The sequence below is a fragment of the Eleginops maclovinus genome, chromosome 22 (genome assembly GCF_036324505.1).
Source record: "Eleginops maclovinus isolate JMC-PN-2008 ecotype Puerto Natales chromosome 22, JC_Emac_rtc_rv5, whole genome shotgun sequence".
Lineage (NCBI taxonomy): Eukaryota > Metazoa > Chordata > Actinopteri > Perciformes > Eleginopidae > Eleginops > Eleginops maclovinus.
In genome coordinates, this window is record NC_086370.1 from 13114413 (window position 1) to 13139146 (window position 24734).

The 24734-nt window shown below is 41.4% G+C and overlaps 1 protein-coding gene across 4 annotated transcripts; it reads right to left on the reverse strand.

Moving 5' to 3' along the window:
* Positions 1–220: 220 nt before the first annotated feature.
* LOC134858467 (vinculin-like) lies at positions 221–22312 on the reverse strand. Of its 4 annotated transcripts, XM_063874381.1 has the most exons (23): positions 21966–22312; positions 16812–16882; positions 15534–15684; positions 14737–14845; positions 13732–13854; positions 12908–13068; positions 11318–11408; positions 11072–11219; positions 10828–10981; positions 10094–10269; positions 9915–10013; positions 8824–9014; positions 7876–8075; positions 7468–7596; positions 7224–7373; positions 7005–7113; positions 6498–6800; positions 6286–6410; positions 5417–5602; positions 4083–4259; positions 2700–2903; positions 2286–2390; positions 221–1978 (listed from the first exon to the last, which is right to left on the reverse strand). In XM_063874381.1, the coding sequence occupies exons 1-23, from the start codon at positions 22131–22133 to the stop codon at positions 1832–1834; spliced, it is 3477 nt and encodes a 1158-aa protein (XP_063730451.1). In that variant the 5' UTR covers positions 22134–22312; the 3' UTR covers positions 221–1831. The 4 variants fall into 4 exon arrangements, with proteins under 4 accessions (XP_063730451.1, XP_063730452.1, XP_063730453.1 ...); XM_063874382.1 differs by lacking the exon at positions 9915–10013; XM_063874383.1 differs by lacking the exon at positions 4083–4259.
* Between the last annotated feature and the right edge of the window lie 2422 nt (positions 22313–24734).

A 24734-nucleotide genomic window follows, 5' to 3' on the forward strand; every position in this document is an offset into this window, starting at 1 on the left:
ATTTTCTCATGAACTTTTAACAACACGTACATATGGGAAAAATTATCATTATTTTGTGGAATTACATTTTCAAGTTTACCTTATTATTTTAACGATGTCCTCTGGGCTTCCATACCTGAGCTGAACTGCTTGACAAATCTCTCTAAGGCACAACATTCACAACTGATTTTATATTGTGGTACCAGTGACTTACAAAAGGGGAATTAAGAGGCCGACTCCATTGATCATTATTAGTCGTTTATTCTTCCAAGGCACAGCAGATGTGTTGGCAGGGCGAGAAGCTATCAGAATACATTCAGGGTGTGAACACATCAAGTACACACAGAAGTTCACCCTGTTGTGAATCAGTGACTGCTACATGCTCAGTAGGGCCAAAGAAAGTTGAAAATGTGGTTAACATGTAGAGCCCTGTCTAACCATCACGGGGACGGCTTACTAATACTGATAAAGTGAAGAGACTTCACTCATACACACGCATACAGATTCTCCATTTAATAGTTGAATTTTTCCCAGCCATTTTAAAAATGTGCAATAAAACTTGATTTATTACTGTTGCAAATGAAATAAAGTTTTCATTAATTAGATTGCGTTTAATATTGAGGTGCCAATAATAAATTGTTAGTCTGCTGTGTAATTATTCCAGACAAAACATACAAAAAACCAAAACAAGCACTGGTATCACTACCTGATTATCTCATAAAAAGGGTTTTGTTCTTAAACCACCGGGGTTAAGTCTGTGTGAAAATGATGCTTCAGAGCATTTAGGATGGGATTACTGAGTTCACACATGGAGAAAACATCTAAATGCAGGAAGTAAATGGCTTTTAAAATGACTTGCTTTGATTTTTGAATAAAATACCCAAACAGTTCAACTGTTACATAGAGAGTAAAGAAACAAAGCACCACAATCTGTCTTTAGCTAAGAAAAAATAACAGACCTCGAAAAGTACCTCAGCAGAAAAGTTCTGTCTCTATTTGTAAGAACCTGGATTGTAATAGATAATATAAAGCTTACAGTAATGTAAAACAAATCCTTTGGCATTATTCACTGTTAAAGTTGAATAAAGGTTAAACAAAGAAGTCAAACACACATTAAAAACATCTCTTTCTTCCCATGACTGACATTCAAGCGGAAAATATTATGTGAAAACCTCTTATTATTAAGTATTAACCTTCCTGCAATCAACATTAGTTATTGACAACCAAACATTTTTTTAAATATACAATCACTTTTCATTTGCCTATAAGTCCTAACACTTTAACCCAGAAGACCTTTTAGTTCTTCAAGTATAAAAATCACCGGACAGCAGTGATGATGTTTCCCCTTTGAATCATTCTTGAGTAAAGAACAGTGTTATTAACGTAAACATGAAGAGAGGAGAGCTCAGCGGCCAACACAAGACTCCACACTTTGTGTCAAACTCAGTGCACTGTATAAAGCTCATAGCTGAGTGTCCATTAAAGAATTAATGACTGTATGTACAATAGACAAGAAGAACTCTCACTGAAAAAACTGATTTAAAAGTAAATGTCTTCTAGGAGATCAATATCTTAATGTCATAATTTGCCTTTAGAAAATAGAAAAATGTTCATGCAAAAAATATATACCTACTTTTGTAACACAACATACCAAAAATATATATTATAAACTGTCTCAGATAAGCCTACGTGATTCCACAGTTACAGATAAAGAGAGCTAGAGAGCAAAGCTGAACTCGATTTAATAAACCTGCTCGGTACCTATCATCAGTTTCCTCCTTGAATAAGTGTACGTTTACTCATGATGAGTATTGTTACTTTTACTGGAGGTGTGCTAAGTGAGCAGGTTGGATTATTGGTACCAGGGCGTCTTGCGCACCCAGCGAAGGGTGCATCCGGAATCTGTGCGGATCTTGATGGAGGCTGCTTCTGCTTCTCTGACTGTCTCCTTCACTGACTGCATGAGATTCTGGGCGTTATGCACCAACATGTCTGTGGCCTGGACAGGGAAACATTTTCAATTGAAGCAGTCAGTGTTGAAATGACAACAGAGATGGGACAAAATTACGAAAGGATATCAAGAAAAAGTATTAAGCAGTGATGCAAAGTAAGTACAATTCCCCCAGGACTGTGCTAAGGCACATGTCTGTAAGTGATTTCTACCCATTTCTACCTTTACTACTGTATGCATCAATAAGTATAATAATATGGACTGAGAACTTTTGGCATTAAACAGACTCAAAACTTGGGAAAGAGAGAGTGCTGGATGAAGTGGCACTCCATATTGTAAAATGTATGGAATTTACCTGCTCTGACTCGTCTTCACTAATGTTTGTTCGTCCCAGCATGGTGGCTTTGACAGTAGAGAGGATCTTCAGCTGAGTACTGATGGTAGGGATTCGTTCACACACCTTTTGAAAGGAGACAAATATGCAAATTATTTTCTGCACAAGACATCGTTTGTTTTTCAGTTTATATCTGTATGAGAATGGATGGATTACTGAATGGGCCTTCACACAAAGGACATTGAAGTGTCACTGGAGGAGACACATAACTAACACAAAGCAAATTGATCAAAAAGAGACCCATAATAACCACAAAAAGGATCAAAACTATCACAAAGACACACAATCTGTTTCTTGCTCTTATGTGGGTTAGTGGGCCATGACTGTCTGTTCCCAGCATTTTCTTAAAATCCGTCTGTGTATGAGTGTACTCACCTGCAGCAGGTTAGTTCTAATGCGTCTGTCAGTGCACTGCTTGGCCACTTCCTTAGCCAATCTCGTCACCTCATCAGAAGCCTTGGCGATGTCCTTAGCACACTGAATCAGCGCTCGTTTGTTCCCACTTCCACCGCGCACCAGCCGAGACATTTCTGCCATTAGCAGAGCCATCCGCTTGGCTGCTGCGATGATGTCGTTACCCTACCAAGAGGTAGAGGAGTAGGGGGCAGAGGAGGAAGCAGTAAGAGCTGTGAGAAAAATACTGGAGGAGCATGGCGTTGGATAATTGGTGAGAATATAGGATACAGAAAAAATTATTCCGGTGCTTTGTAGGAATAATTTCAACTACAAATGCACTACAGCCACAACAGTTCCAAGAAGAAAGCTGCATGCAGTGTCAGTGCAAGTTACCACATATGTTTTAACCATATTGGAAGATGGTGATCAACACATTTTATCCATAGTGTCCGAGGGAAACAGTGTTGAGGTCCTCACATCACAGTCATTTTGAGGTTAGTACCCATTAGGTGATGTTCACAGTGTTGTAGCCATCAGTACGCACACTGATACTTTGAAGCAGAAGCAGGTGTTTATACCAGGCAAGCAGGCAGTCTAATATCAAAACTACGTCACCCAGAATTCTTTGGGAAACTGTCATCCTTGGCTTCACAGATTGGCAAGACATTGAGTGACCATGATCATAAGAGATCGACATGTGAAGCCAATGGCAGGTTTATCCAGATGGTGCGACAAACAAACTTGCCATTCAGACAATCTGCGACCTTTAGTGCAACCTTAGCGTACTGTCAGCATAACAGTGTGTAAACCATGTCTGACTGCGATGCATTTCCATGATTCAGTGCTCAGTGTTTGCACACTTATCAGCTACTCCAGTGTTTCTTTATCCTGCAGGGCGTGGATGTGTGCTCCATTTTGCTGGACCATGCCTGGATGTGTGTGTGTTGGAGGTCAGACAGCTGTATGATCCCATATCGTGCTGCAGGAGTAGGTCTTAAAACCCCAAAACAAGTTAGCATTTTCTTTGCATTCGCAATTCCTTCATAACAAAGTCGATTGGTTCTTTGGATAGTTTTTTGTTGTTGTTAGCAGCCTGAAACATTGTCTGTGGTAAAACACAAGCCTTTTTGTTCTACACAGTAAAAAACATCGAGGAATACTCCACTCTTGAATTTTGCTGATTTGACATGCTGAACAAATCATTAATGATCCAGATCCATTACACTTTTTTATGAGGAACCCAGCACCATGCAGACTTTCTGGTTGGCCTTAAATGATATCACCTTTGTAGCGCTCTATTTGCAAATACTATCTGACCCTGTCTGGGTGTGTGTGCACTCATATGTATGTGCATGCGCAGACCTTGCTGGACCACTTGCGCGCCTCCTGGTGGAGAGCCTGGGCAGCTGCCAGAATGGGTTGATTGACAGGCTGGTTGGAGGGCATCATCAGCAGTTCTGGCTCATAGTCATCCTCACCATCAGTAAACTCATCTTCATCATAAACCTCTCTCTCCTCTACTGCCTCCTCCTCCTCAGGCTGGGTGGGGCGGAAGGGGGGTGGGTTGTTGGTGGTGGGTGGAGGATCAATTGGGATGGGAAGGAAAGGTAGGGACACAAAGAAGGGGGGACGAGGAGGAAAAAAAGGAGGAATGTGGAGAAAAGGGGGAAAGCCAGGGATGGCAGGAGGGAAGGAAGCATGGGAAAAGGAAGCATTTAGTACAGTATGAGAGGCACTGGATGGAAGAAAAGAGGACAGGATTTACAGGAGGGAGGAGGGGCGAATACAAGCACTGTGGAGAAGTAAGGAGAGGGGAGGTGCAACTGCCGCACAAGCAAAGATGGGGCAAAACAAAGGAAAGAGGAGCTGGTGTGGGCAGGTAGCAGATGGATGACATGCCTTACTGAGCATTTGCTTAATAAAACAAGATCTCACTGTAGCCAAAGCCAGTGCTTTGCATCCTTCTAATTTATTTATGAGGCTAGCAGTGTGCTGGAATGTGCTTAGTGTGACCCAATGCCACAAAAGATTAGAGATCATTTGTGCCCGGTTTCCAAAGACACCTCTGATGCATAGTTTATTTAAGGTGCGGAAAAACTGTCAACTCTATAAAGGGGAAAACAGTGATGAGATTTACAAAAAGAGCAAGATGGCATTATTCCTGAATAATAAATAGTTATTTTCACAGATGAATTGTTCCTACACACAGTTCCTCCATGCAAAGACATACACATACAGGACATACAACAACAGTGATAGGAGAAAGAATACAAAGTCTACTGCAAATACAGTGTTCTTGTTATGACTGGAGGCTGGACTGTCTCTCCACCAACTACAGCTTTTTCTTGTAAATACTTTGTGCAGGTAAGTGTGTTACAGCCACAAACGAATGACAGTTTCCAGTTTTCCCTCTGAAGTTGGAATAGGGTCAGTAATCTCCACATTTCAGCATCAAAACTCAAAATTCCAGGAAAAACTTGATTTCAGGATAATCACAGAATATGAAATGGCCTCAAGTGCATTAAAGCCCACACAGAAAAAAGTGAAATCAATTCAGTCATTCCTACTAACATGACATAGGGATATTATTAACAAGCTGGTGCATTTTACCCAGATCTGTAACTGTGAAATTAAACATATTTGATGGAGTGGATGTGTTGACATTTACATTTAAATCCATGTTTTTGTGAACTGACCTTGCTTGACCACTTGCGCGCCTCATCGTGCAGCTGCCGGGCGGCCACCATCATGGGCTCACTGAGCACCTCTCCAACCTTCTGCTCAGGGAACTCCTCGTCCTTCTCCTCTGGAGGCGGGGGCCGAGGGGGGGGTACTTCGCCCTCTGGCAAGGGCGGCTTAGGTGGCGCCTGCTCATCACTCACCTAGAAAAAACAGGATCATTTATTATGTTTATGTTGTCGTATAAGATGTAGTTTGGGAACAAATGAGGAAGTGACCTTTGCACCCTTAAATTTGTATCACTCCAAAAGTATATGATATTGAGTATTTCTTATTTCAAAATAAAAGTCCTTGATTAAACGGTTAAAACCTTTAAAGTCTTTTATATTAAATATTATGTAATTTATGTAATTTTCAAACAAAATATTAGTGAGTGTACATTGCGCAACACCCGACCTCCCATTTTCAATTACACCTGCAGGCTACCCACTCTCATGGGTTTCCTGCTCTGGGGCACCGAGCAGCTCCACTGGAGCAGCTGGCTGTTCAAGGTCACTGCTACCAGAGAGGATGAAAAATGACTTTCCCCATCTGTTTAAAGGGATAGTTCGATATTTTGAAGAGGGGTTATGTGAGTACTTTTCATAGTCAGTGTATTACCTACAGTAGACTGCGGTCGGCAGGACCCTTTGGTGTTTTAAAGGGTTAGTTCAGAGGTTAGTTTCCTTTTTCTGTAGGTAAAACACTGACTTTGGATAAGCACCTCATACAACCAAACATCAGATCATCTAACTTATCCATCATTTATAGCTACAGCTGGAAAGTCATTTTTCTCTTTAGGGTCCACTGTGCATTATAGGAAATATGTGTGTTTGAATGTGCTTACATGGAGCTGGTCCAGGTCAGGTGGGGGAGGAGGGAAGTCAGGCTCCTGAGGTTGGAAGGCTTCTCTAACTTTTCCAACTGCAGCCAGGATCCTCAGACAAGAGTCCAAATAGGCTTTTTGCAGAGCTGAGGAGGAACGGGTGCAGCATAATAGAGTGAAAAAGCCTGCAATACAGTATCTTCAACATGTGTTTGCATAGTGCACGGCTGTACCTTTATCTTGTATGTTCCCAGCCACGGCTTTAGCATCCATCACCATGGGAGAGATGGTGTGTGAGAGGATGTCCGATGCGTTTTTCACCGTGTCTCTGAACCGCGGATCTTCAGAGTTCTCCACTTCCCTCTTAGCCACCAACAGGACCCGATTGGCTCGTCTCGCTATGCTCGTTGCCCCGGCAACAAGCATTTGGGGCTGAACATTCGCCATAGCAACTCGGCACTTGTCGATGTCTTTCTTTATAGCCTCCTCAGAGGCATCCAACAGAGATTTGGTGTCGATGGCCTCGTCAACCAGACCTGAGGGCACGGAAACACACACATACAAGCGTTTTATTTTTGTTTCAATGTGCTTTTGTTTCTTTCTTTAACTATTTTGCAGTATTTCAATAATTAGTATTTTCATTTTAGATCCTGTTTTATTTCATACTAACTTGCCTACTTAATTAGAAATCTAAAACGTTCATAATTTTTGTAACACAAAAATGTCAACAAAATCCTCACCTGTGAGTTTTTCTACATTGTCAATCCACTGGTTCTTCATGGTGTCGAAGTGCTCGTATGCGGCTTTATTCCCAGGATTTTTCAACAAGATCACAGCAGCCGAAGTTACCTGGACATTAACAAACATGTCAAACAGTATATGCAAGACACTGACAGCAACATGATTTAACCAGGGTTTGCAATCGTGCATATTGGTGATAGTAAAAACAACATAAGCACCTGTGGTGTGAGCTCCCTGGAATTTTTCACAGCAGCATGTATCCCCTCTACTGTACTCTTATTGGCTGTTCCCACAGCAGCAGCCTTCTCTGCAGTCGCCCCCAGACGGCCAGCATGGGCCTCAAAGTTCCCTGCACGCTCTTCAAAGACCTACAACAAACATTACAATTGCTTCAGACTTCTATATCTATCCTCTTTCTTTGGTTTTCCATTCTTAACACAACATTCTTTTAACATAACTGACCTCCTCTCTGTTAGGGGCCTCAGGGGGAGCGGTTGCAGCCACAGCCAGCAGTTTAATAGGGGTGGTGGTGTCACTGAAAACATCTGACACTTCCTGGGTCATCACCTCCTGCATGTGCTGCCTAAGGTCCTAAAAAAAGCAGAGTGTTAAATCGGTCCACTAGGTGGAGCTCTGAGCCAGTACTTTAAACAGAACATCCATGCATCATATACGGTGCTCCATGTTTTTATGGCTGAAGCGTTCAATGGAAATATTGTTTATGTCGTGAACATTATTCAAGCAACGATTCCCCTATTTTGTATATAGTGTAACCTTCAATTTGTGCATGCATTTTTAAACAAACTCTGTGGGTTTAACACTGATAATCTGTTGCAGTAAATGTGTGTGTTTGTAGGACCGTTGTGCTACCTTGAGGCTGTCCTGCAGTTGTGCAGCAGTAGCTCGTGCATGCGGAGCCTCAGCCTCGCCCCTGCCAGCCATGTCTGCCAAAGATGTCATTAGACCCTCTGTTCTGTCGCAACGTCCAATCATATCCTGCCGGTACGGGCCTATCAGGCCACCTGCAAGCCTCTTCCCTTCTCCTACCATCCCTCTGATTGCTGCCTGACCTGGGGAGTGACACGGAACACAAGTCATTCTCACATCACATCTGGATACACTCCACTGTCATTTGTAAAAAGCAATTACACATCCTTATATAGACATGAACCATCTCTGAATGGCAGCACAGTGTTTCAGTGAATGTTGATTGCATGGACTTAAAAATTCTAAAAATACAACTGGTGAGAAATGACGAATGTGTATTAGACAATTTGTCATAGTTTCTAAGAAATGGTTATGGGTTTATTATATATAGACTTATAGTGGTAATAACCTCTAAGCAAGCATATATTGGACGGGTACCTGTGTTCCACTGTAGTATCTCACACTCTGCTCCCATAGGGAAGCATGGGAGGAAATTGGAAACAAGCAAATGAAAAAACAGGGATACAGCAACAGGCATCAAAATGTTAAAAGCGACACAATGACTAAAAAAGTTAGTCATTCGGTGACTCACTGCGGGCATTTAAGGAAATGACATCAATCTCCCACACAGTCATTTCTGTACCACATTTATACATGTTTAAAATGACTGCTGAATGATGAAAACGTGAGAATGTGTGTCCTCCTCGTGGACTTAAAACATCTCACATCTTTCATGATCCCATTACTGCTCTGAGTCCTGGGAGCTGCCTCGACCACTTTCACACACTCTCCATCATCCACACACGCTGACAAAAGGCATGGAAGGTCGGAGCATTTATTTTTGAACTACTAAATCATCCCTCCCTGGAGCCGTCATCCAACCCCACTCACCTACTCCTCTGTCGTCCACTCCGGGGTTGTTCACCCAGCGGAGGGCCTGCTCCATCTTGCCCTCCAGGGTGACATCAGGTTTGGCCGGTCTCATGTTGGCCACAGCCCGGTTGGTTTTTGACTGCAGGGTCAGCAGCGCGGCTCCAATCTGCTTTGCCAATGCACGGGCCTCCGGGCTGTCCCCTTTACCCCTGAGACAGTAACAGATAGAGATTATTTAAAGGGAAAACCAAAATGTGTGTAAAAGCCATATGGTGCATAAATACATCAGGGAGACAATACAGGGTATAACACTGCTTGTTTAAGCACTTGTAAGTTTGAGAGTTTAGGCTATTTTGCTGAAATAATAGAAATAAATTCACCCATGGTCAGCCATTTTTATTATGCGGTTCACCTGTAGTGTCTCCCCTTAAATACAAACTTCAAACCTACCAAATGTTGCACCATACCCCTGTTTTACACCGCCTTAAAGGAAAATACTGTCAAAGGTTGATGCCAATTTGATTGTTTTTTGTCAACATTAACTTTTGATTTGTGTAACTTCAGAAATTAAGATAAAACATTTATTTTACTGGTCTGCAGTGGAACCAAGTGTTCACAAACATAGAAATACCAATTCCGATCTATCCTACAACAGCTCCAAGAAATGTATTGTGAGATGTATCACTAATAACAGATCTAACGCCAGTTTTACAGTTCATAAGTGCAGTCTGTGTATTAAGGCAGTCACATTTATCTCCTTTGAGAGTCAAGATCCTTAAATGTTGTGTTGATCTGTGTAACAGCTGGTTAATTTAATTTGCTTGTCATGTTTGACTCTGTTTTCCTTGTATGGTCAATACACGCAGCACATCTGGAGTAATACATTTGTAATAGTGACTCATCCTGCTGTGATTAACTGAACTAAAGTACCATTCACAGTTAGACACCAAATGACCTGGCCATCAGACTGCATTTGAATTGTATTTTGAATATTTAGTGGCAAAAACTTTAAACTGAGTTGCATTTTCCTTTTTTGACTCTCATACTTTACTGACCCTCCACCAAAATACGAAAGCCCCATCTGTCCCGCAACACATTCAAACAGAAACCTTATTGTAGGACTGATTCCTAGGGTCGACAGGCAACAACATATTTTCCAGGCAGGTATAATATGCCATCTATTGATGACATGAGGCTGCTGTTTGAACCTAGAAAAAGAGGGTCTAAAAATTACATAAAGTCACAATACATCATTGGTCGTGCATGTGTCAGAAGAAGGAAATCGTACTGTCTGCGTAGCTCCACCAGTCTGGCGGTAAGGCCTGCGATCTCGCTGATGGAGCGCAGGATGTCGTCCCTCTCTTTGGGGTTTTCACAGAGATCAGCGATGCGCTTGGCTTCTGCGAGTAACGCTCTGATGTTCTCCTCCCCCTCAGGACCGCCGTTAGGGTCAGCCAGCCAGGCCTAAACAAGTAAATATAAGGCTTATTTCTAATCTGATGAAATAAGAAGCATACATCTGTATCCTAAGGCTGGGCGAAATGTGCCTTACATTGTACATTTAGCCTTTAGCTGACTCACAATAGCTTACAACCTTAAAATACTTACAGAAAATGACAAATAAACTAGGTATTAACAGGTATTGATGATATTGATATTGAATTTTGATGTTGAAATAGATGGATATCATAATGATTATACACAGATGTGAGATGTGTATAATATTTATCAGGTAATATATTACCTGATAAATAAAAAATACATATATGGTTGCCTTTTTCACTATACATCAGGTGATTCTCCACCTTCCTGCACTCATATTTTTATGTTATACATTGGTCAAAAAAAGAGAAGAATTGCACAATAAACAAAGTTAAGGTCAATTTACGTGAATATTTTGTGAAATGAAAGTCTGATATTGGGACAGACATAAATCAAATAGAACAAATGGGACAGAAATAGTAAAAATATTTTTGCAGAGAGGAGGGAGGGTTTGCATGTGTTGTTGCTGTTTTATCTGACCTGTGCAGCATCCAGCCTCCTGGCTATTGCCTGCTTGGCATTGATTAGAGCCTCCAATCTACGAGCAGCATTGTCCACTTTGCCGAATAACAAGTCCAAGCCCTGCGAGCACTGGCCTGCACGCTGCACACACCCCGGGGTCGGGCCCTGTCCTCTGTCATAAAGGAAAAACAACATAAAATACATGAACACAGGGAAATAAATATAACAGTTGAATTGACAGTCCCTTTTATTAATACACTACCTGACTCGTAGATCTGCAACCTGGTCAGTCATTTGTCCAAGAGCCTTAGTGGTTGCCAGGATATCTTTCCTCTCCTTTCCAGCACAAAGCTCTCCCACCTTGCCAGCTTCATCCAGAATCACACGCAGGGCAACCTCACCGGGGTCTCCTGGGGACAACGACACACCACAAGACGGATCACATTGTGGACTAACATAAAAAAGACTGATTACATTTTGTAGCAAAGAGCAGAATAGGTCCAGCTACCTGGTTGTCCGTGGGGGTCTTTGAGCCAGCTTTTAGCGTGTGCCATCTTTGACTCAATCAAAGCCAAACTTCTCTTCAAAGCCTCCATATCCTGAGGGGAAAGAGGAAAGTAGATCCGTCAAAACAAACCAAGACACAGCTTCACATTATGGTATACTGTAAATAAAAAGTTCCCAGGAAAAACTTTAGAAGTTTTTATTTATTAATGTTTTATCAATAAAAGGCTAAAATCATTAATCATTTATAAATATGTATTATGTTAAGCATTGCAGCCATATGTATCTACGTAATTGTTGGCTGTCAACCTGGCAATCCAAATATGTTTATTATCTTGAAGTAGTAAAGAAATTGACTATTTATCATGAACCATTAGGGTCAGAGTAACAACAATGGCACTCATGCCTATTGGATAAAGTAATTTGATTTGCCGAATACATGGAGACACTTAATTGGCACATTGGATAGATTCATTTGATTGGCCAATTAAACCGAAGTAGATATTTAAGCGAGGATAACCCCCTCACATCTAACCACAAATGATTTTCTTTAGAACAGGTAAAGAGAAAAAAAAAATCTTATTTCCAGTTCAGGGGGGAAGGTACTCCTGAAGTGGAAATGTTCAATACAACTCATCTATTATTGATGCGTCTGGACATCAAGCAGCTTATTCTATAATTCATGACCTGAATGGAGGAAGACTCCTAGTGAGCCTGCTGTTTTCGCACACACTGACAGTAAGTGCTATTCACAACTCATACACAGAGTATGTCAACAGCAAACACACACACACAAGCACACAAACAGACAGATCATTGTCTGAAAGCTGTGTGCATAGAAACATGCAGGGTTACAGGTTAGACTAGTGAAACAAATCTCCACTTTATCAGTAAATTATCTGGTGGCACATAATAAACATTTACAAGAGACTTAATCTGCATCTTATGTGCTACTGACAGCTCTACCACACAGTAACACAAACATTAGAAGAACGAGAAGAAGAAATACCAGGACTAAACACAGATTTAATTTCTAAAGCAGAAAGATATTTTGCTTATAATTGTCATCTGTTTCAAGCCACATTTGACCCAAATGGACAATTAGAGACAAACAGATGCACAAAGTGACAATATAGATCATGTCAGCTAACAGTCGGTGGATTAAAACAAATGACACACTTATTGTTCAATCCCAGCATGACAGATACATATTCAAGCATAAGGAAATACTTCCTTCACTCTCTCACACAGACACACTTGCATGCTGGAAACTGCAGAGCTGGAGAGAAACAGGCTTACCTTCTACAGGGAGGAAAAGAATGGAGGAGAAAGGTAAAGAAAGAAAAGAAAAACCAGGAGTTATACTAACGAGCCAAAAGAAAAAGTGGAGACAGAAAGTAAAAAGAGTGATTTTCTTTGGAGATATTCTGCAGCACAGAGGGATATGTGGATAGAGTGTGTGGCTATGTGTGTGTAAACAGGCACTCAAAAGCAAACGTGATTTTGTGATTCAGGTTTGTGGAGATTATATAAGAATGTTTATGGGGTTTATGGTATAAAACAATTAAATCAGTGATTGTGCCCCAGGTTATACCTTATTGGCCCAGGCGTCTTCATCCCAGGTGGTGAGCTGTAAGACCCTTATGATCTCGTGGATTTCAGCGCTCATCTTTTCAAAGGTAAATCTCCGGTTCTTCTCTGCCTCCTCAACACCGGCACCTCGAGTGGTCTTAGTTGATACAAAAATCTTTATAGCTGAGGACAGAAACATTGATGTATTTGTCATACAGGACCATATATTGATGATAAAAGATCTGAAAAGCCACCAGAAATGTCAAAATATTATACAAAGAGAAAGCTATCATCAAACTATGTGAAATTTGATTTAATCATTCAATACTTTAAAGCTGCAATCATTCTTTATCCTTCAGGAGGTTTTATTGCAGCCGCCAAATTATACAGATATGTTTAAACCACTGAGTAAGGCAGTTTCACCTTTTACTGTGGAAATGTAATATTGTAAATCTTAAAAGTTGCAAAGTGGTTTGTGATCTTCCAAGACAAAGCTATGAGTCCAAACGTTTTCTGACTTTACAGCCAGGGAATGTGAGTGTATGAATGTACATCTGTAAGAGTGTCTCTCTTCTCTGCTGGTGCTGTATACAGAGCAGCTAGTGGGCGATGTAGTCGGTCCCCAACAACTAAAGACTGTAATTATCGGCGTTGCTATAACAACAGTTTCATGCTCAGTGACCCGTGCTGTTGTTTGCACACACACACACACACACACACACACACACACACACACACACACACACACACACACACACACACACACACACACACACACACACACACACACACACACACACACACACACACACACACACACACACACACACACACACACACACACACCTGATATAAGAACGGGCAGCAGCTCTTTGACAGTGCCCATGGAGTTGACGAGCATCTGTCTGTGTTCTTGGTGTGTCAGCTCCTGCTGCCTCTCCTCAATCATCTTTGACATTTTGGTCATCCCTGAGAAAAAAAAGGACATTTATTGTCCTGTGAACATAACAGGTTACTAAAATCAAACCAACCCGCAGGTAGAAAGCAGCAAGTAAACTTCACATTGGGTTTGTTAACGTTAGCTTCACAGTTTTAACTACACCCAAACAGTCAGAGGCTGAGGGCATCCTGCAGCGTATTCCCCCACTGAGTAGCTCCAACACATCCAAACAGATCGTTACTTTACAAATGACTGACCTTGTACAATGACAGCATCAATCAAGTATGGGAAAGCCTTAGAATCAGATTACCTCCTGCTCATATGCCACAGTGCTTTGACAACACAATTGACCTTTTGCCTCTGATGATAAATTGCCTGTTTATTTCTCCTGCCAATGAAAAAAACCTTAATCATGGCATCTTAATGTCAGAGGAGCCGCCAGTAGTTAATTTAGTTTTTCATCATGACGGATTGATCTTTAACCAACAGAATAAAATAAAACAAAGATTAATCGTGCTATGAATTTACCAAAAATATAGTTTTGTCTTTCTAAAAATCACAAACCAATAGAAATAATACCCCGGACATTAAGCAGTTTCATTATATTTATGGCAATATATATATAAGATTTTCATACATGGCTGAAAACTAAATGGGATTTATGGAGCAACCTACTTTTCACAATTACATATACACTTTTAATGTCCAGTAATGATCTTGAGTATTCTTTTGTTGATCAAAAAATCCTACAATGTTAATGCTAAACACATTTTTGAATGTGGATCTGTGATTCTCAGTCTTATTGATACCACATGAGACTCCAGCCATAAAGTGACATTTTTATGGAGTCGGTTATCTGAGAAGCAGCTTGAAGGCAGTTTCTTTATACAAAAAACAAAGCTCCTGCTGACCTGGCCCCAGGTTCTTGGTGTAAGTGATGAGGTCCTCCATGGTCTCCACCACCTCAGCTACTGTCAGATACTCTAGGATCCCTTTACACACCCGAATGATCTTACGCACCTAAGACACAACAGAACACAACAGAACACAACAGAACACAACACAACACACATAGTCAAAAGCATATCCTGTATTCAGGCATAAACATTTCCTGATAATGATGATAAGAGAGAAACTTCTTTATAAAATCAAGAACAATATTCTCCGGGTTTTTTTTAGACACCGTGGTTCTCCTGTTCTTTCTATGGTCTCTTTGTGTGTCGGTGTGTGTGCAGTCTTGTGATGTACGTCTTGTGACTGTGTGAAGTTGCTCTTTAAAAAACGAGGCTAGTGATGAGACATGGCAAGCATAATCACGTGCCCAATGTGATTGCACTTAAAACACACAGACACACACACAAATACACATCATGCAGGCTGGTACATATCCATATCCTCACACACACATACACGTATAGCCAGACAAACAGGCAAACACACATCCCGAGTTATGACTGAGGAAAGTCATTTGATCTCAGTGATTAGATCTGGCTGCATTTGAGACTCCATTACTATCTTGCTCTGAGCTGAGTTTTTCCTTCCTCTGTGCAGCTATATAAAGCTTTATTTCCCTGAAAGATACCACATCTCTGAAGTAAGAGTGATTCCAGGTCGCACACATGGGTTTAAAGGAGGCAAACCCCCCCCCCCCCCCCCCCACACACACACACACACACACACACATACATACACACACACACACACACACCTCTGCCTCATCAAAGGTAAGGAGCAGGTCTGATGTCCCAGACAGGATCCCTCTGGATCCATCGATCAGGTAATCTCGAGCGGGGACAGAGTAGGGATCAGCCTTTAGCATTTGAGCCGCCTGGACCAGCTTAGAGCTCGAGTTCTCCACCCTGAAAATACACAGCCAGCTTAAGACATTTACCAAACATTGGAATTTATCGCCTTGTAAATCAAAAAGATCAGTTCTCATGTGAAGCAAACAAAACCATCTGCCACTCCTCAGAAGCTGCCCTCCTTGTAACCAGAGATGGTTAACAAGGTGCACATATAGACAAGTGCAATGAGTTGGAATATATTTTTCTGTTTATTCATGTATTTTAAATTCTGTCAGCCATGTAAAAAGCAATGACAAAGAGTTGATGTCCTGCAATTACACTGGGGATTCAGGGTGTAGTGCATTTGCAATAATCTAACTTTTTTCATTTATAACTGCTGATGCTCTTAAACAGTGGTTAAATGGTTAACATTTTGGGGTTTTGTCTCAAATTTGAACAACCTATTCTTTCCAGAGTAATGATGATTTTAACCTGAAGATGGATTTTCAGAGCACTTGTATAAAGCCCTCCTCTTTCTGACCCCCATTGGTCAGGGTATCGATGGCTGCTGGTTCATCTATATTTAGTCTGGTTCACATTCCCACACGCCCCTTTCTAAGCCCCGTGAGTGAAATTTATGGTGTAGTGTCCCTGTGTATGTCAAATGGGCCTGAGAGGGCAGTGTGTGGACCTGATTGAGTTCTGGACATTTTTATTTTTTTTATAGTAAAATTTAAAAACAAGCAACAACAGAAAAGGAAAAACAGAAAGTAGGCCTACAAATTAAAGACATCAAACAAACAGAAAAAAAATTAAATACACAAAACTGCGACACATAGAGGCAAGCAAACAGCCAGATGTCTGAGTCGCAGGATTGCTGAGTAGCAGCTTGCGCCGGCACACTGAGTTCATGTCAGCTCTTTGGATTCAAGCTGGAAAACAACAAACAGCCTCTCAGTGGCCGGGATGCAGGGAGTCCGGGCTCGGCTTTAGAAGTGGCTCTTTGTTGCAGCTGGGAACGCAGCCATGTTTCCTGACATTAAATCGTCTGGAATCCTCTTTTTAATAAGTTCTCTGTCTACTAAGATAAAGTGGATAATTTCCATAATTTGGTCACTGGGTATTTCTGTGACTGTGAGTGAGGGGGAGGCATATAAAGAAACAAGTTGTTTTCTGCCACAGTGCTTTAGAGACAGACTTACTTGATGAACGCAGGAGGCATGTCTCTCTTCATCACCTGGTCCTCGGTGGTTTGAACTGTCTCCTTCCCCACCTGCAAAACACACACAGATGGACCATTTTTTAAATTATCATTAGCTGCAGCGAGAGAGGAAATACTATTTAAGTGAGTGCTATTAATAGTCTGCGGGGTGAACGAGTGTGTATCAATTCACACGTATTTCAACCATGTGTGCATGTCATATCTCTCAAGGTTCGAGTTGAGGCAGCCCGGGCTCAGGTTGACTCCAGGTTTTGTTATTCTGCATGAGTGCGCATCAGGGGAAAGACTTTTGTGCAGCTCTACTGGAAGTCTGTAGGGTCATCATTACCACATAAACAATACCAATGCTGTTTGCTAGGAGTATAATTACTTCTACAATAAATCAGGCACAAATGATATCTGAGACCTGGGAAATATGAATGTATACGCTTTCTCTTTTATACTGAAGTAATGAACTTGACAGTCCTCGCTGGGAGTATTGATTTGTCTTTTAGAGTTCCTTGAATTGTTCCTTCCATCTGCGCCGAAAAGTGTTTTCTTCCTAAGTACGGTTCAAACTAAAATGTTGACATTTTAATGCCCTCAAATTTATTTCAACACATTAGGGTCATTGATTACTTCTTACTATAGATTTAGTTGTAAACTCCAACAGTATTTTTGTCAGTAAAACAGAGATTTTCGTTTTCTTTTGCAGTTAAAAATGTTCATGTCGCTGGCAAAAAATTACCTGCTTTCATGTTAATGTAAAAGTAAGTTATAAGTATTTTTCCTCTATATTCTATTTATTGTTTGCCTGTTTTGTCATAGAAATTGCACAACGCATCCATCCATACAACCACAAATACATACATACTCTCTTCTTCTGCAGATGTTCACATGCTGATGCAGTGATGTCTCTGAAACACAGGCTCTCAAAAGCAAAATACACCCTACTACATTCACAAGCATACAGCCGCACAAACACACTTGAGATGCAATTACTGTGAGATGATGACATCGGCCTATTGCTGCTGCGCCAATGAAAGTCAGTCAATAGACATTCTGGCTCCAGAGACTGAGGAGGCAGCCATCATGCAGCACAACACAGATTCACCTTCTCAACACCAGCACCTTTTCATCTTTCTGTAACTAATGTAAGCAACACAGAAAACACTTAATTTAAAAGGACCAAGCTCAGATTTTAAAGCATGAACTTCAACTAAACACCAATAAACTTTTATTGTAATCTGTATTTCTATATCAAACTAAAGTGAAGATACGTACAACAGCATTGAGTGTGCTGAAATAATTTCCTTTTAACAGATCAAAATTAAAATGATATGATAGAATCCTACTCTTTTCCCCATCACAATATTTTATAATAAATTAAAATTTTAATATGTGGGATTCTTTAAGTCTGGCAATGATGTATGAATGAATGTTCACAAACACAATACAATTACAGTTAATGTAGCCTGTTAAATTTCCTTGTATAATAAACGCAGGGCTCTGGACTCGCAGAGTCACATCAGGTGACAGCTCAAAGTGCTGTCTGAGTTTCCTGTAAACAGCAAAGCCTGACTCAATAAGTGGATACATATTTAATGAGAAGTTAACTGTTTTGCTGTACACACTGTAAGTGTGATGTATGTGTACATCATGAAAGGTGTGACTGCAGCAGGAAACAGACAGCTGTCAATCAAAGCTGACACAATCAGTTAGCCGTATCTGAGACCCTCAGGCGTCAGCTCTAATGAGGATACAGCTTTCCTACTCTCTTTCTAATTTTCTAAATATAATTGAAAATGAAAAATAAAATGTGGACATAATGTAAGACATTGTTAGCCTAGGAAATAACATTGACTTTTGCAATAACTGGGTTACTTGCAATAAATACCCAGATATTAAAGTGTTCTCAGCTTCCATTTTTGCTCCTTTCGATGAGGGAGTTAATTCAACATCACTCACTATTCAGCTTTTTGTTGGTTTTCCCCAACTCCTGAGGGAGCATGCGCTTCTGTAGCTGCTAAAAATGCATCAATATGTTCACCTGCTAGCATCTCACTTTGTCTTACTGCTTTGTGGTGCCGAGTGTACAGCCCTCTACCGCTAGAAACCACGCTGAAAAAAGCTATGAGAGTGAAAAGAAATTAAGTTTGGAGTCGTAAAACACAATGAACATTCTGTCAAAAAAAAAAAAAATGAAATCCTACTAACAATTTCAGAACTTGTTCTGCTAAAAGCCAGGAGTAGATTTAAGACAGACTGAGATGCTGAAGGCCAGAAACTGAAGAGCCATCGCAGGTCTGCCAATGAGCAAGAAGAGATGGCTCATATGTATATGGCAGAGCAAGGCGAGGACAGTAAGTGTGGTGTGAGTGTGTCTTTGTAGGTAGGGGGGACTATGATGCTTAGCAGAGTCTGGTCTGAAGACGCTCGAGACACTTTCCCTCCCTCACAGGGTGCCGGTGTCTGACTAAAAGTGTATTTTTCTCCTCGGCTTGCTCCCCACCTCTTCTTTCCTCATGCTGCATCACACTATGCAACAGTTTCAGTCAACACTCTGCCTCCTCGCATCTCTGCCTCTCTTTCTCTCTCCAGTGTGTGGTTACTTCACTCAACGGTAAATCTATTTATTCCATACTCCCCCTCCCCCAGACATACTCAGAATCTATGTTGACTCCTTCAGAAGCAGATACTTCACAAACACTGAGGCACCTCTCTGTCATTAGCACAACTTCAGCAGGTTAACGCTTTAAACCAAACACACCAGCAGCATCCTTCAGATCTGAAGTTCAAGTTGCGTCGAACCACCACAACCTCTGACAGATTGAGACTGACACCATCTTATGTGTGTGTCTAAGTGTCTCTGTGACCTAAATTTTAAGTACCCCCCATAGCAAGCCCACCCTGGACGTAGGTTAACGGTGTAATTGTATCAGTGTGTGCATTCGGACTCTTGTGATGCTGGCATGTTGCTGCTGTATAGTGTTATATCTTAGCTCAAACTGCGCAAGTGTAGGAATGAATCATGTTTCTAAAATAAAGCATGTGCTCAGTTGTGTGTATTTGAGCTTTTGGTGTCTTTTACATTCAATTAAGTTGATCTACCCAGCAACAAACGAGTGCTGATTTTACAAGCTCTGGTCTCGAGCACCTTCTGTGCTCACTTTCAAAACTTTTCTTGTCTCCCACTTTGTAACTCTCACTACTTTATCAGTGGACTTCACAACTACTTATGATCTCTTCTTCAACTACATACAGTATGTTGAGTTTAGCTGTGCTCATATCAAGAGTGCTGAACACAAATGTATTTGCAAGGAAAATTAAGAATCTGAGGAGAGATATCGACATGTTTTACTTTAAAGCATTGTACTTTCCCTTTATTGTGGTAATACTGGTATCCCTCAATCTTCTCTTCTGTCTGACACCCTTGAGTGTAACTGTGTCCTCGGCTCTTTTTCTCTCCCTGTAGCCTTTCATCTTCATCATATGAGACCGATTCAAGTGCCTTAGGGTGCTATTAGCCTCCTTCTGCTCACTGTCCAAAAGGATCAGCTGAATGGAAAGGAGATGGAAAGAGAGATGGAGACCTGTGCCCGGCAGCAAAGAGATGTCAAGGACTGGATGGTATCGGTAAAAGGGAGATTTATTCAACCAAACCCAATAGCCCTTTTTATTATCAGTTAATGAGATATTTATCAAATTGATCTTGTGTGTCGTTGCAAAGTGAAGCAGAAGATGAGAGGAGCCACACTACGGTGATTCAAAACATTAATCCCTTAAATTTACGTTAGAGCTAAATTCATCCGTCCTTATGCTCAACACAGAAGTAGATTCAGTCTGACACACCACCAGCATTAGCAGTTTTCCTGATAAGTCTGCTACAACTATGGTCTCCGACACTGTCAGATACATTTAAAATCAAAATGACATGAAACCAGTTACTTTTTTAGATAATTGAGGCGTAAACGAGTGTTTCTTCTGTATGTGGCAGATTTCTTCTGAGTGAGTGAAGCCTGGTCACCCCTGCATCAACAACAATGACCTGGTTCAGCATTAATGATGTGGCCCTTATTGATTTTTCAAGTCAGTGCATGCTGAAGAGACATCCTTTGACTGAAGCTTGACTCTTCCTTTACAACATGACAATTTAGATTCAAGGAGACAGAAAATAAACCAGACAGAGGAAGGGAAATGGGTAAAGCAGAGGGGTCAACGTTCACACCCGGTGGGGTGTTAAGGAGTTAATATGAATGGAGTATGGGAGTCTGATAAATGACCCCAGAGTATACATATATATATATAATTTATGATATTAACAATGGGCTGCGGTTCTTAATGTATTGTTCTATAAAACTGCAAATTCTGCTATAATCTAACTTGGTTTAATGGAGTCCATGGCACAAGTGACATTTCCCTCTCTTCCGATTACACAGTGTGTGTGTGTGTGTGTGTGTGTGTGTGTGTGTGTGTGTGTGTGTGTGTGTGTGTGTGTGTGTGTGTGTGTGTGTGTGTGTGTGTGTGTGTATGTGTGTGTGTGTGTGTGTGTGTGTGTGTGTGTGTGTGTGTGTGTGTGTGTGCGTGTGTGTGTGTGTGTGCGTGCGTGTGCATGTGTCAAAGAGAGAGAGAGAGAGAGAGAGAGAGAGAGAGAGAGAGAGAGAGAGAGTAAGGGGGGAAACAGCATCCTGTTAATTGAATCAGCACTCGTTCCTTCCGCCCCACAAACTTCATTGAGCCCATCTGATTACACATATGGGCAAAGTTTTACATGATTGTGTGTGTCGCTGTGTTGTGCGTGCACAGAGTCAGATACACAAAACTACTGCAGGAGCTCGTGAAACACGCACGAGCGTCAGCTGGCTGTGTGGTAGTTTTATATCACTTTGATGGCGAGCGAAGATCAGGATGGGATTCTAATAAATGTATTTGAAAGCCCAATATAAACACACTGATCCATGTGCAGTGAAGGTAGTATGATGACCTATAGGGCTCATTGTCATTTATAATTGATTAAATAAAAGCAACTCAGTAACTCACAGTTGTTCCCCACACATGTAGATTTTGAAGTTTGGATGATAAATGCCACTGGATGCAGACACTCTTAACTGAGGCTTTCAGTGAATTGACGCCCTGGTTCCAACTCGGGACTCACCCGTACAAGGTTGCTGACTGCCGCCTGCACCGCGGCCACAGGCACTGTCAGATCCGGGATGGCTTTACCGTCCACCTCCCCCTCCTCATGCATGATGACTAGGTGGGAGATCTGCTGGGCCACCGGTTCCAGTATACTCTCGATGGTTTTGGTGTGAAACACCGGCATTGTGAACGACTTTTACTGCAGCCCCGACAGAAGAAATGCGGCTGGTGGATCCAGCACTGAAGATCCCCCTCTCTCCTCTCCTCTTCTTTCCCTCTCCTCTCCTCACCGACACCGATAGGAGGACAGATCCCGGGTTCTTAGTCCAGCGTCTCCACTGGTGAGCACCTCGGCAAAGGCTGGACTCAGACCGTCGGTGTTCTCCGGTGGGAGCGACCCAAATCGTGACAGAAGGAATCACCGCCCTTCGCCCAATCACAGCCAAGGAATACAGCTGCCAAGCGGGTTGGTTTGACTGCGCACTGACGCTTTCCCTGCACGCACACGCACGCATACACATTAAACACTCACTGCAAGTGAAAGCGCTTCCCAAATTACGTCATGCATGCCAGTGCCCCCAAAAAGGAAATTGCTGGGGTAACTTGATGGGAGAAGACTATGATTCCACGAGGTGTTTTGAGGCTACAACAGAAAAAGGTTGTAAACATGATCCGTGTTTGTAGGGTGCTTTAAAGCTCAGCTCAACATGCCTGATACTGGACCTTCTCTGGAGGTGAGATCAGGTGGTGCATTATGATGTTGAAGATAACTGGTAGAGTGTTGTGTTTTTATGAAACTTCAAACTTTCACCTGACATACGATCTGTGTTCATTAAAAGGTGGGTCAGGAGTTCATGTCTCCAGGCCTAAATGTCCAGGTCTAAATAAAGACCAAGGATTCAACTTGCTGGTGCTGCTGCTGTTGAGTGTGTCCAGCAGAAGGAGACTTACAGATCCTGCTCCTCACCCACACTCTGCTACACTTCTTTACTTTGACAAAGACGAACCTTGATGAACAGCTGTCCTACTGGTTTAACACCCACCTGACAGGTTGCACATGGAATTGTGTTGCATTAAAGTGAAAGAATCCGATCCATCTAACTTATGGGTGTTTGTGTGTGTCTGCTACCCCAGATTCAAATGTGTGTTAGGGACCCCCGCAGATAAAGAGTGGTATTTTACTCCTGAGACCCCGTGTCCGTTAAAAAGTTCTCTAATTTGGGTGTAGCCAAGATTTCCAAACCAGAGAGACTGGACTCTCTGGTCCACCTTGTTAGAAAATACCCTGTTTCTCTTTGCTTGTCTCCTGTCCTTTTGTTTCGTTTTGTGTCATTTAATTTCATCTACTCCCCTTTATCCCTTGCCTCCATTTCCACAGGGGCTCTCTCTCTTTTCATTTTGTTTCCATTATTATCCTCTCTGTCTTTTTTTCTCAACCTGTCCCCTCTCCTCTCCTTTCCTTTCCTCACCTCTCTTCTCATCTCTCCTCGTCCTAAGGAATTGTCCTTAAAGAGGAGTAAGTCTCATACTCGCAGCATCTCAAATCCATATATGGATAGAGGCAGAGCAGAGGAGCATAAAAGTAAACTACTCTCTGTGAGTAATCGAGGAGGAATAGTCTGAACTGTTACAGGCTCCAGTAGCACTGCTGTGAACTATCTGTATATGTGCACTTGTCCAAACAGACTTTGATAGAAAGCATTGCAGCAAGTTACTTAGCAAAGTTTGAAGTATGCTTTTATCAATGTCATAATGACCAGCTAGATTGTGGTTGTTCAGTTCACTAAAATGTAGCATGCTTTAAATGATTAGTCCACAATACATCGTTCATTTCTGTGTGTTGCTGTTAGGTAGGTATTTGCATTGATTAATTGTTTGTCATTATTGGTGCAAAGGTGCTCAGCATTCCTGTGACTTTTTTTGAAGTGGTGTGTAGGTGTTGGAGGTATGGGGTATTAGACAGAGAAGTACGAGTCAGGAGACAACTGCAGATGTAAACACTCGCCGCACTGAGACTTTCCTTGGAGTCATAAGTAATCTGACAAGAGTTGATGCTCGGCCTTCTTCACAGAGCTCCTTTTATTCACACCATGTTGCATAAACAATAGCGATACACATTTACAGTATGTCCAACAACTCTGGTGAGCCCCTCATTTTCCTTTCATAGCACCGCCATTACTTGAAGTTGTCAAAAAAGTGTATAGCTTATCACATAGTACCAAGACTACCTGCGAAACCAGTACAATTCCCATGAGTCTTAGCTGTGGTATGATTTCAGTGCTAATTAGCAGAAGTTAGTACACTAACACACTAAACTGATATTGTGTCCATGGTAAACAATATATTATACCAGATAAACATCAACATGTTTCTTTGATTCATCTTCATTCTTTTGTCCTGAGGTTCGACTCTACCAATTCTGTGTTTGTTTGTAAAATTTACTTTTAAGGGTTCAAGCTTAGGTGAGAATTACATGCAGTACTTGTTGTGTCCTTAAAATGCACATATAGACTGGAATTGAAATCAAGCAAAGAAAGGTTAGATTTCTGTCCCATGTGCTATTTACAGCATCCAAGCTAAGCCGCCATATGTTTGTTTTATTCCAACTTCAGAATAGGGAGATGAATCTGCTGCTGCATTTTTTGGATAGTCTAGATGTTTAGTGGAATTATTCATGCAGAGAAATACAAGAACAAAAGCCCAGGAATCAATAGAATATTGTATTATATCAAGTCTTTCTAGTCGGACTCACATGGAAGTTTGTTAGTAATTGAGTCAAAACTGC

Coding starts and splice junctions, on each gene's coding strand:
- LOC134858467 (XM_063874381.1), bottom strand. CDS start 22,133: ATGCCGGTGTTTCACACCAAAACCATCGAGAGTATACTGGAACCGGTG. Junction 15,685..16,811: donor ATGCCTCCTGCGTTCATCAA/GTAAGTCTGTCT, acceptor GTGTATTTTCAG/GGTGGAGAACTCGAGCTCTA. Junction 13,069..13,731: donor GCTGCCCGTTCTTATATCAG/GTGTGTGTGTGT, acceptor TTCTGTCCTCAG/CTATAAAGATTTTTGTATCA.